Raw genomic sequence first — 17,405 nt, 5'->3', positions numbered from 1 at the left:
TTAAAATGGTGCTGTGATGTTAATAACAAGTGAGTGTGTATTGCTACTGCTAACTCCTCGGTGCCATTTGCAAACAAAAGAGGGGAATTTTGTGATTTGATTTTGCCCGATTTGTATATTCCATCCCAGATGGATTGGGATTTTCCAAATCTTGATGATCATTCAAGGAAGATGGCGATTGGTAAACAAGAGTAATTGGAGCTAGTGTGTATTTTTTTAAAAATGGTGAGGATACTGTTTTTAGCAAGAGGGAAAGATAGATCAGCCATGATTGAATGACAGAGTAGACTAAATGGACTAAATAGTCTACTTCTGCTCCTATGAATTATGAAAATAGTCAGCTGTTCTGTGTTTGAGCAATTTAATATTTTGTTTTAAATTGCATTGTTCATGTACTTGGCAAACTAGTGACTGATTTGTTAGATTCACTAGTTTTGTTTTAAACATTGCATGGGCAGCTTTTCTTGGATAAGATTATAACCAAAGAGAATACTTAGTGCTCACACATTAGCCTGCATCACGGAGAGGCACAGCTGTCATTTCTGTTCGAGTGCTTCCTGACTGGAAATCTATGAAGTAAAGGGGTGTAAAGTTGCAGAGAGGAAGATGATGACAAAAGCAAAGGGAATGTCCATGAATGTCCAGGGCGGCACGGTAGCGCAGCGGTAGAGTTGCTGCTTTACAGCGAATGCAGCGCCGGAGACTCAGGTTCGATCCTGACTACGGGTGCTGCACTGTAAGGAGTTTGTACGTTCTCCCTGTGACCTGCGTGGGTTTTCTCCGAGATCTTCGGTTTCCTCCCACACTCCAAAGACGTACAGGTATGTAGGTTAATTGGCTGGGTAAATAAAAATTGTCCCTAGTGGGTGTAGGATAGTGTTAATGTACGGGGATCGTTGGGCGGCACGGACTTGGAGGGCTGAAAAGGCCTGTTTCCGGCTGTATGATGCAGATGGAAGATATCAGTGTGACAATACTTCAATAATTGACAGTGGGCAGAAAATAATACTAGTACATTAAAACAAAGGTGCAACCACATCTGAGTGAAAGTGGTTACTGCAGTGCATCTGATTAAGTGCCTATCTGCCCTGACTGATACTACTTGACCTGCAGACAGCATTATCTGTTTTCCTCTGCATTATCCTCTGGAGAGGGTACAGAGGAGATTTACTAGAATGTTGCCTGGGTTTCAGCACTTAAGCTACAGAGAGAGGTTGAACAGGTTGGGTCTTTGTTCTTTGGAGCGTAGAAGGTTGAGGGGGGACTTGATAGAGGTTTTTAAAATTTTAAGAGGGACGGACAGAGTTGACGTGGGTAGGCTTTTCCCTTTGAGAGTGGGGAAGATTCCAACAAGGACATAGCTTCAGAATTGAGGGACAAAAGTTTAGGGGTAACATGAGGGGTAACTTCTTTACTCAGGGTGGTGGCTGTATGGAATGGGCTTCCGGTGGAAGTGGTGGAGGCAGGCTCGATTTTATTATTTAAGAGTAAATTGGATAGGTATATGGATAAGAGGGGATTGGAGGGTTATGGTCTGAGAGCAGGTAGATGATACTAGGTCAGAGAGAGTGGTCGGCATGGACTGGTAGGGCCAAACGGGCCTGTTTCCGTGCTAACGCTAGCACAGCTTTAGGCTACCTGCTCGGTGCAATAAACTCACAACAGAGCACATATCCAGAAGCAGCCCACATCATAGCCGGGGACTTCAATCATGCAGACCTAAAGTCAGTTCTCCTGAACTTGAACAACCCATAAGATGTGCTACCAGGGGGAAAAACACACTAGACAAGGTTTATTCAAATATTAAGAAGGGTTCAGGTCAGCACCACTACCACACCTGGGGCAGTCAGATCACCTGTCCATATTCTTAACCCCAGCATACACCCCACTCAGGAGGAAAGCTCCAGTCACCATAAAGACTGTTAAGACATGGCCTGAAGGAGCTTCCTCGCAGCTGCAGGATTGCTTCGAAAGGACCAACTGGGATATTTTTGAGGATCAGGACTTGGAGGAGTTTACATCAACTGTACTCTGCTACATCCAAAACTGTGTTGACAATGTCACTGTCGACAAACGTATCCGGTTGTATCCCAATCAGAAGCCCTGGATGACAAAGGATGTCAGGTCCTTCAGGTCTAGTGATAAGCTCTATACAGCGCTGCGAGAACCAACCTGAAGAGAGGCATCAAGGATGCCAAAGCGTCCTACAAGGGGAAGATTGAGGACCACTTTACCAACAATGACCCACGGCGGGTATGGCAAGGCATCCAGCACATCACCAACTACAAGACCAGCAACCGCACGACTGCCAACGGCGACGCCTCGCTGGCAGAGGAACTTAACTGTTTCTTTGCTCGTTTCGAGGTGAAAGCTGCAGTGGCAGACATAACACCCTCTCCAGCACCTGACAGCAACACCTTCACTGTGCAGGAGTATGATGTTAAGCGCGTGCTCAGAGCAGTGAATCCCAGGAAAGCTGCAGGCCCCGATGGTGTGACGGGCAGAGTGCTGAGGGAATGTGCAGACCAATTATCTGAGGTCTTCACAAAAATCTTCAACCTGTCCCTTTTAAAATCCACCATCCCTCCCTGCCTGAAGTCCGCCACAATCATCCCACTGCCGAAAAAGTCTGTCATCAGCGGCCTTAACGACTACCGTCCGGTAGCACTCACACCGGTCATCACAAAGTGCTTCGAGATTGGTCCTGCAGCACATCAAAGCCAGCCTCCCACCCACCTTCGACCCATACCAGTTTGCCTACAGAGCAAATAGGTCTACAGGGGATGCCATCGACACTGCTCTTCACACTGCACTGACCCACCTTGAACACCAGGGGAGCTATGTGAGGATGCTCTTCCTCGACTTCAGCTCTGCCTTTAACACGGTCATCCCGAGCAGACTGGTCACCAAACTTTCTGACCTTGGATTTTCCCAAACCATCTGCCAATGGATCAAGGACTTCCTGACCAACCGCCCCAGACTGTCAAAATAGGCCCTCACCTCTCCTCCACCATTACACTGAGCACCGGCTCACCACAGGGCTGTGTGTTGAGCCCCATCCTTTACTCCCTCTACACTCACGACTGCGCCCCCACCCATCCCACCAACACCATCATCAAGTTCGCGGATGACACGACTGTGGTTGGACTCATCTCAGGAGGAGATGAGACAGCCTACAGGGATGAAATCCAAAGGCTGGCAGCATGGTGTTCAGTGAACAATCTTGTCCTGAACTCCTCCAAAACAAAGGAACTTATAATAGACTTCAGGAAACCCAGTGCAGAATACGACCCACTCTACATCAATGGGGTCTGTGTGGAAAGGGTACCCGCTTTCAGGTTCCTGGGTACGCACATCGCAGAGGATCTTACCTGGTCTACCAACACCATCACCACAGTGAAGAAGGCACAGCAGAAACTCCACTTCCTGAGGATCCTCAGGAAGACCAACCTGCAGGAGAAGCTCATGATGTCCTTCTATCGCTGCTCCATCGAGAGTGTGCTGGCATACTGTATAACCACATGGTATGCCAGCTGCTCAGAAAAGGACAGGAAGGCCCTTCAGAGGGTCATCAGGACGGCCCAGAAGATCATCGGCTGCTCACTGCCCTCCCTGGAGCACCTGTTCAGCCTACGCTGCCTCAGTAGAGCAGGCAAAATAATAAAAGATCCATCCCACCCCGGCCACCGTCTGTTTGATCATCTGCCCTCTGGTCGACGTTTCAGGTCGATCAAATCCCGAACAAACAGACTTAAGAACAGTTTTTACCCCAGGGCCATACGAGAACTGAACACTACCTTCTGCACTAGGCAACACTGTTAAAACTTTTGTACTTAATATAATTGTATTTATTTGTTTTTGCATTTATTGCATATATGTTTTTACGCACCGTCAGGATTGGCTATTTTTTAATTTCGTTGTACTCGTTGCAATGACAATAAATGAATATTATTATTATTATTATTATTATTATATGGTGTTATATGGTTTTGAATTTGCATCATTTGCAATATTTTACTCAAATATTTTTTTTCTTCTCATTCTGAGAAATATTCATTTCTTAAACATATTTCACACACAGGGTGGAGGGTATATGGAATGAGCTGCTGGAGTAGTAGTTGAGGCAAAAACTAACATTTAAAAGACATTTGGGCAGGTACGTGGATAGGAAAGGTTTAGAGATAGGCCAAATGCAAGTAGGTGGGGCACCTTGATTGGCATAGGCAAGCAGGGCCGAAGGGACTGTTTCTGTGCTCCGAGTGATATTTGCTTTTCTTTGTTGCACAAAACTAATATGAGAATCCAAATAATTGCAGTAAAGACATGATGGAAGAATGTAGGTAAATGGAAATGAACTGCAGATGCTGGTTCACAGAAAAGGATGCAGTGCTGGAGTAATTTAGGGTCAGGCAGCATCTCTAGAGAACATGGATATGTGATATCTTTAGTTAGGATCCTTCAAACATTCAAAATAACTGAAGATTGGAAGAATATCAATTGACAACATTAGCACACTGATGTAAGCAGTTGTATTATGAAATAGTGTTTAGTAAATGTATAATTTTTCTCAACATTTTCGTTAGTGTCAAGAATTTGGAGGAAGAATTGGTGAAATTCACTCAAATACAAGGAAAAAAGTTTGCAGTATCTTGAGAATGTTGTGACAGATTAGAGGGAGGGGTTAGATTGTCACAAGGAACACTATGTAAACTATTTAAATAGGATGTGGAATGCAAACTGCATTAGCTAAGTTTTTTGATATTTTTAAGTGAAATTCAAATAAACAGCCTGTATTTTCTATTCAGACAACTTATTTTCTTATATTAGAAAATAAAGCATTCCAGATATGGTAGCAACCAACATATAACCATTTGGTGATTACCCAATGTACACTGGACCAGGGTCTGCCCTGATAGTCATGAAAACCTATCTAATTTATCCATGGTTAAACTTAAAAGTTGCTCTTCAAGGATAAGCTCCAAGTGTAAAGATGATGACGGTGGCTCCCTGCGCCTGACTTGAATAGCAAGGCAGGGCTCAGTCTAAGTGAGCCATAGTGATGAGACTCTGTACCCAGGGTTAAGGACAGACATTTCTGTGGCTGTAAGCGAGAGTGCAGGATGGTCTGTTTCCTCCCTGGTGCCAGAGACAGTAGGTGCAGGAGTAGGCCATTCAGCCCTTTGAGCAAGCACCGCCATTCACCATAATCATCCACAATCATTACCCTGTTCCTTCCTTCTCCCCATATCCCTTGACACTGCTATCATTAAGAGCTCTGTCTAACTCTCTTGAAAGCATCCAGAGAATGCCACAGCTTCACAACTCAATGAAAACTTTTTTCCTCATCTCCGTTCTAAATGGCCTACCCCTTATTCTTAAACTGTGGCCCCTGGTTCAGGACTTCCCCCACATCGGGAACATGTTTCCTGCCTCTAGTGTGTCCAATCCCTTAATCTTATGTTTCAATAAGATCCCCTCTCATCCTAAATTCCAGAGTATACAAGCCCTAGTTGCTCCAGTCTTTCAACGTACAACAGTCCCATCATTCCGGGAATTAACCTCGTGAACCTACGCTGCACTGCCTCAATAGCAAGCATGTCCTCACTCAAATTTGGAGACCAAGACTGCACACAATACTCCAGGTGTGGTCTCAGGGCCCTGTACAACTGCAGAAGGACCTCTTTGCTCCTATACTCAACTCCTCGTGTTATGAAGGCCAACATTCCATTGGCTTTCTTCACTGCCTGCTGTACCTGCATGCTTCCTTTCAGTGACTGATGAACTAGGACACCCAGATCTTGTTGCACTTCCCCTTTTCCTAACTTGACACCATTCAGATAATAATCTGCCTTCCTGTTCTTACCAGCAAAGTGGATAACCTCACATTTATCCACATTAAACTGCATCTGCCCACTCACACAACCTGTCCAAGTCACCCTGCAACCTCATAGCATCCTCACAGTTCACACTGCTACCTAGCTTTGTGTCATCTGCAAATTTGCTAATGTGGAGTCAAGGAATGTACATTAGACTTAGAGGGGAGGTTGAGCGGCCAGAGGTTTCAGTACATATTGGTACCAATGACAGGTGGGAAGGTAAAGACCTGTAAAGAAAATATGGAAATGAGTTCAAGTTAAAAAGCAGGGCATTCCCAGTTGTGATTTCAGGATTACTATTGTGCTTTGCCATGTGCTAGGAGGAGAAAGATAGTGCAGCTCACTACCTGGTTAAGGAGCTGGTGCAGGAGGGAGGGCTGCAGATATGTGGAACATTAGGCATTCTTGCAGAATAGGTGGGACTTGCACAAGAGGGACAGGTTACCTCAAATGCCACTATTGTGTCTGTTTCCATCACCACCCTAGACAGCACATTCCAGGCACCCCACCACTTTAAAAAAGCTTTCCCACACACCTTTAAAATCTTTCCTTTCTAACCTTAAAGCTATTCCCTCTAGGGGTTGACATTTTACCCTGGGAAAAATATTAAATCTATGAGACTTCTATGTCTCCAATACTCAACCTTATAGCTGATGCCCTCTAATCTGGGCAGCATTCTGGTTAAATAACTTCTGCACCATGTCCAAAGCCTTCACAACCTTCCTGTAATGGGGAAACTAGAACTGCACACAATACTCTAAACACAGCCTATCCAAAGTTTTATAAAACTGTTACACAACTTCCTGCCTCTTGTACTCAATGCCTTGACCAATTAAAGCAAGCTCACCAGGTCCTTTCTTTACCACTCTACCTGCATACATTGCCACTTTCAGGGTGCTATGGACTGGGAGCCGAAGATCCCCATTATGTCACTGATGTTAAGGATCTTGTCATTAACAGTAAACTTTCCCTTTATATTCAACCTTCAAAGTGCAACACCTTACACTTGCTTGGATTAAACTCCAACAGTAATTTTTGCTTCCCCTATCTGTTCCTGATCCGAGTCCTGCTGTGTCCTTTGTCAGCCTTCCTCACAGTGCAATTCCACCACTTTTGATGTCTCTACAAACACCAAGCAATCCATCTGCATTTACATCCAAGTCATTTATATACATATCTCATGCATCTTCACATTCCTATATAATATATATACAATGCCCTCCATAATGTTTGGGACAAAGACCCATCATTTATTTGTTTTCCCTCTACTCCATAATTTGAGATTTGTAATAGAACAAAAATCACATGTGGTTAAAGTGCACATTGTCAGATTTTATTAAAAGCCATTTTTATACATTTTGGTTTCACCATGTAGAAATTACAGCTGTGTTTATACATAGTCCCTGCATTTCAGGGCACCATAATGTTTGGGACACATGGCTTCACAGGTGTTTGTGGTTGCTCAGGTGTGTTTAATTGCCTCCTTAATGCAGGTATAAGAGAGCTCTCAGCACCTAGTCTTTCCTCCAGTCTTTCCATTACCGTTGGAAACTTTAATTGCTGTTTATCAACATGAGGACCAAAGTTGTTCCAATGAAAGTCAAAGAAGCCCTTATAATAATAATAATAAGCATTTATTTTATATAGCGCTTTACCAGGAGCTCAAAGCACTTTACAAAAACAGTCATAACATAAAGACAAACAGACAAACTATCCTGACGGAGAAGTGGCGAACAAACAGCGCCAGCGTCCTCTCACGTCAGGGTCCGGCAGTAGACAACAAAAAGCACAGGACACACAGATACAATTTTTAACACAAACAGCCATCACAGTGATTGCTCCAGGCACACCCTCACTGTGATGGAAGGCAAAGAAAAGTCATTATCTCCTCCTCATTCTTCTCCCGTGGCGCCACGAGGCGATCGAGGCTCCCAACTTTTGAAGCCCCCACCGGGCGATGGAAAGTCCGAGGGCCGAGCCGAGCTGAGCAGGCCGATGAAGGTCCGGAGCCCCCACCGGGCGATGGAAAGTGCTGCGGCCAGGCCACGCAGGGCGATGAGGGGCCTGCGAGTGGGTCGATCGTACCTCGCGCTCCGGGGCGGTCAAAGCTGCTACGGCTGGAGCTCCCGAAAGCCAGTCGCCAGCCAGGGACCTGCGATCTCCCGATGTTGCGGTCTGCAGGGCCCACGGCCGAAGCCTCCGAGATGGTAAGTCCAGGCCCTGCGACCGGAGTCTTCAAGGTCGATCCCAGCTGGAGGCCGCCGACTCCACGATGTTAGGCCGTAGCGCGAACGGAGATACGACACGGTAAAGGTCGCATCTCCGTTGAGGAGATTAGAAAAAAAATGTTTCCCCCACCCCCCCATATACAGAGTTAAAAATAGAACAAAACGTACATTAAACGATGACAATAGACAAAAAAAACCAAAAAAAAGAGGCTGAGAAACAAGAATAAAACTGTTAGAGACATCAACCAAACCTTAGGCTTACCAAAATGAACGGTTTGGAACATCATTAAGAAGAAAGAGAGCACTGGTGAGCTTACTAATTGTAAAGGCACTGGTAGGCCAAGGAAGACCTCCACAGCTGATGACAGAAGAATTCTCTCTATAATAAAGAAAAATCCCCAAACACCTGTCCGGCAGATCAGAAACACTTCAGGACTCGGGTGTGGATTTGTCAATGACCACTGTCTGCAGAAGACATCGTGAACAGAAATACAGAGGCTACACTGCAAGATGCAAACCACTGGTTAGCTGCAAAAATTGGATGGCCAGGTTACAATTTGCCAAGAAGTACTTAAAAGAGCAACTACAGTTCTGGAAAAAAGGTCTTGTGGACAGATGAGACGAAGATTAACTTATGTCAGAGTGATGGCAAGAGCAAAGTATGGAGGAGAGAAGGAACTGCCCAAGATCCAAAGCATACCACCTCATCTGTGAAACACAGTGGTGGGGGTGTTAGGGCCTGGCATGTATGGCTGCTGAAGGTACTGGCTCACTTATCATCATTGATGATACAACTGCTGATGGAAGTAGCATAATGAATTCTGAAGTGTATAGACACATCCTATCTGCTCGTTCAAACAAATGCTTCAAAACTCATTGGCTGGCAGTTCATTCTACAGCAAGACAATGATCCCAAACATACTGCTAAAACAACAGTTTTTCAAAGCTAAAAATGGTCCATTCTTGAGTGGCCAAGTCAATCACCTGATCTGAACCCAATTGAACATGCCTTTTATATGCTGAAGAGAAAACTGAAGGGGACTAGCCCCCAAAACAAGCATAAGCTAAAGATGGCAGCAATACAGGCCTGGCAGAGCATCACCAGAGAAGACACCCAGCAACTGGTGATGTCCATGAATCGCAGACTTCAAGCAGTCTTTGCATGCAAAGGATGTGCAACAAAATACTAAACATAACTACTTTCATTGCTGTGTCCCAAACATTATGGTGCCCTGAAATGAGGGGACTATGTATAAATAGTGCTGTAATTTCTACATGGTGAAACTAAAATGTATAAAAATGGCCTTTAATGTGCACTTTGACCACATGTGATTTTTTTTCTATTACAAATCCTCAAATTGTGGAGTACAGAGGCAAATAAATAAATGATGGGTCTTGGTCCCAAACATTATGGAGGGCACTGTATAAAAATAAATGTGAAGATGCATGAGATCCACTGTAACTTGGGAGTTTGGTTTACCCATAGAAGACAAAGGTAGTGGTTGAAGGGTGTTCTGGTCTTTGACCAGTGGTGTTCTCTAGAGATCTGTCCAAGCACCTCAGTTTATATATATAAACGACTTGGACGTAAATGCAGATAAGTTGGTTAATAAGTTTGCAGATGGTACCAAAAGTGAGAGATGCAGACAGTGAGGAAGGCCATCAAACGATACAGCACGATTTAGATCAGTTACAGATGTGGGTAGAGAAATGACAGATGGAGTTTAATTCAAGCAAGTAATTGTTTCATTTGAGAGGTTGAAAACAAGGGGAAAGTATAAAATTAATAGGGTCCTTAACAGCATTGATGTAAACAGTGATCTTGGGGTCTAAATCCATAGTTCCCTGAAAGTGGCCACACAGTTAGAGTGGTAAAGAAGACATGTTGTGTGCTTGCCTTCATCAGTTAGGTGTTGAGTACAAGAGTCAGGAAGTCATGTTGCATCTTGATGAAACTTTGTGTGCAGCTCTGGTAGCCCCGTTGCTGGAAGGATGCTTTGGTTCGGGTGCTGTAGAGGTTTACCAGGATTAGAGGGTTTAATTATGAGAGATTGGACAAACGTATGGTTTTCTCTGGAATGTTGCAGGTTGAATATGTAAAATGATGAGAGGCATAGATAAGGTAGAAAGAATCATATCCCCCAGGGTGGAAATGTCAAATAGAGGGCACAGCTTTAATGTCAGAGGGGGAGAAGTTAAAGGATATGTGCGGGGAAAGTTTTGTTTTAATACAGAGTGACGGGTGTCTGGGATTGTGGTGGAAGCAGATATAATAAGCTTTTTGATAGGTACATAGCTACACTTAGTTCAACTAATGCATAATGAATTTACATTGGCAGGAGTTAGAATCACAATTGGTCTTTAGTAATAATCTATCAATCCCTGCCATCTTTTGTGGTATGGATGGATTATCAATGTAGTTTGACTGAAATTTTGGCCAAACCAACCACTCACAAGGGTTGCAACCCAAAACATCACCTATCTATGTTCTCCAGAGATGCTGCCTGACCTGGTAAGTTCCTCCAGCACTTTTTTTGTAAACCAGCATCTGCAGTTCTTTCCTACATTTTGTCTGCAATTCTTTAGCCCCTGGATTAAACTTTTGACAAAATAAATTATTACTGCATGGTTCAACAAAAGAGAAATTCAGTAAACTAACCAGTGAACATTGCATTATAAAATTGTGCCACAATGAAACAAATTTAATACAGTTCAACAAATTTAAAAGCATCTGGAATATGATGCTTTCAAGTTTGTTGACTGAAATGAAGCTTTGGAAAAGTTGAGTGGTGTAATTCTGTTTGAGAGAGTTGGCCACATATATTCTATCTGAATGCAAAATATTAAATTGTGACTGTGATGGCAGACCACAGCTACTTTGACTCCCACTAAATAAATCACATTTTGTTTAACACTGTCTAATTATCTGTTCAATGTTAAAAAGCCTATGGTCGATAAACTAGAACTGGAGGCTTCACATTTCCTCAACTCACATTAGCATCCTTATTCTTGCTATATTGACCATTGGATAATATGAACCAATGGATAATATTCATTCCTTTGGAATTTACCAACTAACATACAATGAATAGACCACAAGACTCATTAAGCCTATTGCACTCTTAACCACAGAATCGAATGGAGGCCAAAAAAATGGCCAATGTGGTTAAAGCTCAGACTTTTTTTTGATTACTTGTGGCAATCACAGTGGGATCAATGCAGCCGTTTTTTACCCATTAATCAGCCTAATAAATGCACAGAAAGCTACGAGCTCTCCACCCTGGAGGAAGACACTGAATCTATCAAAAGTAGTCTTTGGCAGACAATTGTACTACAAGGGAGTTGAGGGATCTAGGGAGAACAGGAGAATGGTGTTGAATCCAAGATTGGAGAATCCTGGATTTTACCGTTTGGCTTGAGCGGCTGATGGATCTGCTCTCACCTCCCTCACTTTTTCCTCATGTTCTTACAACATTGAAAACCTCCTTATTCCTGAACTTTGTATAAGTTCTCTGTAAAGGACTGCAGTGAATTCAAATGTCGAATAGACAATTTAATCTTGCCTCAATGAACTTGACAAAGGATTCAAAATTTATTTAAACAAATTTCTCATCCAGAGTGAAACAGTAACTCTGATTCTCTCTTCACATTTTTGGGTGACCTGATGAGTTTCCAATTTTTTTAAATTTCCGATTTCCAGAATCCATGTTATCTTACTGTCCCTTCCTTTCTAGGAACATCTGCCTTACAGCAGCCCTGCTCCTGTCAGAATTTCTGTCCATCGCTTTACCTTGATCAAGGCTCTTAGTTTCTATATCTCATCTTTGACCCATTATATTTTCAGTCACATTTCCCCCTCAGTCTCCCATTTCCAACGGAATACTATGGAAATTTCATGGTCCACATTGGATTTATTATCATTAGAGATATCTCCAGGACATTCTATAATCCTTGAAGGCATTTGGACAAATGCTTGGATGGGAAAGACGTCCAGTGATTCAGATCTTTCACAGGCGAATTGGATTAGGTGGAATAAACGAGATGGGCTGAAAATGCCCATTTTGTGCTGTGGAATTCTACAATTCTTTGAAAGTAACAGTTTGAAATATTTAGTTTTCTCCCCACAACTGTGGATGGCTGTGTTATTTTGCTTTTATGTTAGTTTTGTTGTCTGTTTCCAAATAGCTAATGCAACAGAAAATAGACTCAAAATGCTGGAGTAACTCAGCGGGATAGGCCACATCTCTGGAGAGAAGGAATGGGTGACGTTTCAGGTCGGGACCCTTCTTCAGAAGTTTCTAATCCGAAATGTCACCCATTCCTTTTATCCAGAGATGCTGCCTGTCCTGCTGAGTTACTCCAGTATTTTGTGTCTATCTTCAGCGCAAACCAGCATATCAAGTTCCTTCACAGCTTTATGCAACAGGCCTGAATCTTTTGTCATTTTAAGAACCTAAAAAAATCATGCCTGGTGGTAACCATGTTCCGTAAATAATCTGTTCCCAGATTTGGTTATCAACCTGGTTATTAACCTCTGCCCCTTCTATACAGGTTTTTAAATCGTTAGTACCCAAAATCAAACAAAACACTTCCAAGCAAGATAACACAGCAAAAAAGGTCACACGGCCTACTGGGGCTGTACATATATCTCTATTTTTCCACTAATTCTCAAAGCCCTCCAGTTTTCTCCCTTTTCAAATGCACCAACATATCTGCAAGACAGGGCAGCAGGTAGTAAAAAAAAAAGCTGGAGGGGGGAACACTACGGCCCTCTCCTTTCTACCCAAAGCATCTTACAAATATGCCTTAAGCCGAAAATATGCCGAAAACCCCCCAATCTATGGATAACAAGGACTGAGTGTAGAGTCATTACACACAAAAACTGTACCTTGGTACTCATGATAATAAACTAAATAGGCATAAAGTCCTAGCCTGCCTAATTTCTCCCTACAGCTGTTTCTCATGCCCTGTCAGCATCACCTGGTCTTCTGAACTCTTCCCATTTCAATGACTAAGTGCACATCAGCTCTTTCCTTTATAATGTCTTGTCTGATGGTCTGAGCAATTAGGTATAGGTATATTATTGTCACGTGTACCGAGATACAGTGAAAAGCTTTGTTTGCAAACCAACCAATTAAAACATAATACGATGCATAAATATAATCAAGGCAAACTCAACTACAATAGGTAGAGCAAAGGGAAAGATAGTGCAGAATATAGTTCTCAGCATTATCGTGCAACAATTGCAGAGACAAAGTTCGATGTCCGCGATGGTGTGAAGGAGAATCAGACTCTAGTCTAGTCCATTGAGGCCTGATAACAGGAAAGTAGCTGTTCCTGAGTATGGTGGTGTGCACTTTCAAGCTGCTGTATCTTCATCCTGATGGGAGCAGGGAGAAGGATGAATGACGGGTGGGAAAGGCTGCTTTTCTGAGAGTGTGAAGTGTCTGGTCAGTGTGATGGACTGGGCTACATCTAGAACTCACTGCAATTTTTTGTGGTCTTGGGCAGAGCTATTCCCAAACTAAGCCGTGCTGCAACTCAACAGTGCATTAAAACGTTTGGATTCAGCTGTTGTAACTACTGGCCACTTGCATTTTGCTGGGTCGGTGTGATAGACCTGACACACTCATTTCCAATTTGAAGTTTGGATAGCAATTTGTACAGAGACCCCAATTGTGCCTTGGTCTTGGTCAGTGTATTGTTGGCACCCCACCCCCAGAAATCCAGGCTGCAAAGCTTTTCACGCTTTAAAAAAAAAACATTGCTGAGAACATAGACATTACATAATTAAAGATAAGTTTGATGAAAGACACATTAAAACAGTACAGAAGAATTAAAAGAAAAATCAAATAAATACCTTAATCCCCAGGATAAGAATCCTTTCAGATGAATGGGGAACTCCAATTCTGTCCCAGATTTGGTTGCATGGGTTGACTGAGCTGGAGTTCCCAGCATAATGTTGGAGAATCCCAGCAAATTCCAGTTTCACTGCTGGAGTGTCAGCGTACATAGCTGAACTCTCCCTGGACTTTTCGCCAGCAGTATAGGAGCAGTACCGAAGTCTGAACAAACTTGGGATTTGTGGAATCTTGGAGAGCTGCGAGTTAAAGGAGAGGGCTTTGGTGCAAGAGTGCACTTGACTTCTTGGGGGTACACAGGTGTATTTGAAAACTTTATTCACGGGGAGGATAGGCGTCACAAGGCAATTGTTCATCCATCCATAATTGCAGTAAGAGCAGAAAGGTGATGAAACTCGTGCTACAATTTAGTGCAGCTATGGTGCACTGCAGGCCGACAATGCTGTGGACAATGGATCAGTTTTTCTTTAAAAAAGAGGGACTGGGCCCTTCTCTCAAAGCCATCAGTAAACCAGAAAGGTTACTGCAGCAGCTTGACAGGCGCAAGGTTATCATTATCTTATTTTAGCCCATATTTACTTAATTACCAAATTTAAATTCCTAAGTTGTCATGCTGGAATCTCATCTTGTACCTCTAGTTCAGTCGAAAGCACGAGATTTCCGTGCCGATGTGGAATCTCCACATGAGATCATAGGGATCAAATTCTAGAATTTTAGAACATTGCTCAAAATTCAACTGATCTTGCAATTAATTATTGTCATTCAGTACAGATGATTCAGATCAGAGCACTACTCTGATGGAAGGCAAACAGCTGGCTAGCAGTCAAAGACAAGAATAGGTTTTAAAGCCAGAAAATGTTATCACTATGTAGTGCCACATTGAGATTGAAGGCAAAAATCAATCTCAGTACAGAAATTATGCATTTCCTATTTTGTCACAGAACTTGTCTAAAGATGCTGTAATCATCAGAATTTACAAGGCTCCATCTTCATTTATTTGTAGAGCTTACAATTCGTTCTTGAAATTGAGTTTACTTTGTATTGTCAGTTTTTGATAAATGCCTTATTCCTGGGGTTGGTCTGTTCCACTTTGCTTTAGCTTTATAGAACACCTGGCTCTTTAGAATAAAGATCACTGAATACCTTAAAAATTATACAGTAAATTGGAATCACAAAGACATAATTACGAGCTGAATAAACATCCCTCCAGGTGAAATAACAGAGTAATTTTACTGCAATTCTGATAAAATGAGTGTCTAATTATGGCTTTTCCACAGTTAAGATGAATAACCAAATTGCTTTGGGCCCCTTTCCTATACTGACTTTGGGCTAAATATGAAAAATAAAGCGTTGGGTTGCTGATCATATTTTTTTCGAATTTAAGATTGTAAGTACAAAATCCACAAATAAAGTTTTTCTAACTTGGCAAGGCACAGAAAACCCCTAAAACGATGCGGGATTGTAAGGCAGTACGCATGCTGTTTTCACTTTTTTTTTCTCCCCCAAACTAAGACATAACATTGTAACTTACTGCTGATATTTAGTTTCCCTGAGCCTCCCTATTTTTAAAGGGTTATAAGGTTAAGACAGTAATCAAAATACAGATAAATTCATTGTTTTAATAAAGGAGTTAATTCTCTTTCAATCCTATATAAAACAATAGTAATTAAAAACTTCCTTTTTTGAAAGTAAAATATTTACAATATTAACAAGTAACTGTGCAAAATTTACATGAAAAATGGAAAGACGGGATTTGTAAAAGACCAAGGGCGTAACAGTTTTCAGGCATTGGTAAAAATACTGATTAGTTTTCAGTTTACACACACAACTCATCAGCTTAATAGCATCTTTAAATGTTTCTTTTAACAACATAAAATTACACACAAAGAAAGCAAAAGTATTTACAATCATAATGTCCTATCGATAGACAATCATTTAATACAATAACCTCTGAAAATATAAAGAAAAATTTAGTATTTTTTTATAAAAAAATAGATACAAAGGGGGACATTGCTCCGGTTACCATTAAGTAGGCCCATTGCTTGCATACAGTCTTTTTACCAAAATAATTACGGTTTACATAGCAATTTGTTATGTGCCAAAATTATGTACAAATTATTAGCTCACTGATAGACACCAGCAAATTGTTTTCTACACGTGATTCATACCAGGCAACAATCCTTTTCACAATTCACCATTTCTTAAATTTTTTAAACTAAAGTTTTACATTAGCTAGATAGCCAACACAGTGCAAGTGTATATTTATGCAGAAAAGTTATTTTTAAATCCTTTACGGCATCATGTATTGTATCAAATAAAAAAAAGCATTTTTCTTTTTACAAATGCCCAACAACATTCACTAAAAAAATCCTTCTTGAAGGCTTCCAGAGAAACCTTACGACATGCAAATCACATGGTGAGAACTGTAGAGTTATCACTGAATAAACCGCTCCTAACTCTTCACAAACCATACATTTACAAAGGCTAACTTGAGGAAAGAAAATACAGCAAAGGAACAAAAATGATGAAAATCAGAAAAATATGAAAATCATTTTTGTTGCTCCATGCCCTTGAAGGTAAAATAATGCAAGGTCATTAGCTTCAGACTGATGTAATTCAACGTCTTCTAAGCCAAATGATTCAAAAACGAATACTTAAAATGTTTCAAGTTACTACACATCTGCCAGAAAGATGGCAAATTATACTGGTGAAATCAGAATCAGTTTTTAAAATATGGCTTGTTTGGCAAGAAGGCCACTCAGTCAGGAGATGAGAAGTGATAAGATTTTTTATTTTATAAATAAAGTATCCACAGGTCTCACTGTATTCTTTTCTAAATAAAATTCAAAAAACTTTAAAAACAGACGAGATAATGTAAAGCTGAACTTCCAAAGCGTTCCCCTGCTCGCAGTATTCCAGCTGTTCTCCGACTCTTTCTTTCTCCCTACCCTCCTTTCCCAGAAAAATGCAAAGAAAAAGAAATGGCGGAAGGTTGTCTCGGTCAAAAGGAAAACAAAATCAACCTAGGATGTTTATTTAAGGAATGCACGGTACAGCATAAGTGAATGGCTTGTCTCGCGCTCATTCTCCAAGCAGAAGATGAGGTCCCTGAGGTTGACTCTTGTTATTCGTTGTCGTGTGAACTGTCTGGTTGTTCCAACTCCAGAGCCACCTGGTGTCCCGCCCGTACTAGATCCCTGAAGCAAAGCAAAAGATAATATCTTGTGTTCCACCAAGAAATGTTTGATGAGGTGAGCAAGCAACACCAACGACTGAAACGCAACAATGCAGAATCCTGCAAATTTCATCCCTCAAGTATATGATGATAAATTTATATGGCATTTACTTTCCTGCATTTTATCAACACAGTAAAACTGCGATAATCTGCTATCCTAATGTTCAGAAATCCAACGGTCGGTGTCTGGCTCCCCTGGCCATGC

The 17,405-nt window shown here is 41.8% G+C and overlaps 1 protein-coding gene across 1 annotated transcript in view; it reads right to left on the bottom strand.

The window, feature by feature from the left end:
• Positions 1–15,652: 15,652 nt before the first annotated feature.
• LOC144604637 (transcription initiation factor TFIID subunit 4-like) overlaps positions 15,653–17,405 on the bottom strand; it is an 89,114-nt gene continuing 87,361 nt past the window's right edge. The window contains exon 15 of the mRNA XM_078419270.1: positions 15,653–17,162. Within this exon, the coding sequence (XP_078275396.1) occupies positions 16,998–17,162 (165 nt within the window). The 3' untranslated portion in view covers positions 15,653–16,997. The remainder of the gene's footprint in view (positions 17,163–17,405) is intronic.

Source organism: Rhinoraja longicauda, chromosome 22, assembly GCF_053455715.1.
Source record: "Rhinoraja longicauda isolate Sanriku21f chromosome 22, sRhiLon1.1, whole genome shotgun sequence".
NCBI lineage: Eukaryota > Metazoa > Chordata > Chondrichthyes > Rajiformes > Arhynchobatidae > Rhinoraja > Rhinoraja longicauda.
Note: the sequence above shows the minus strand (reverse complement) of the source record. Positions and strands in the feature narration are given on the sequence as shown.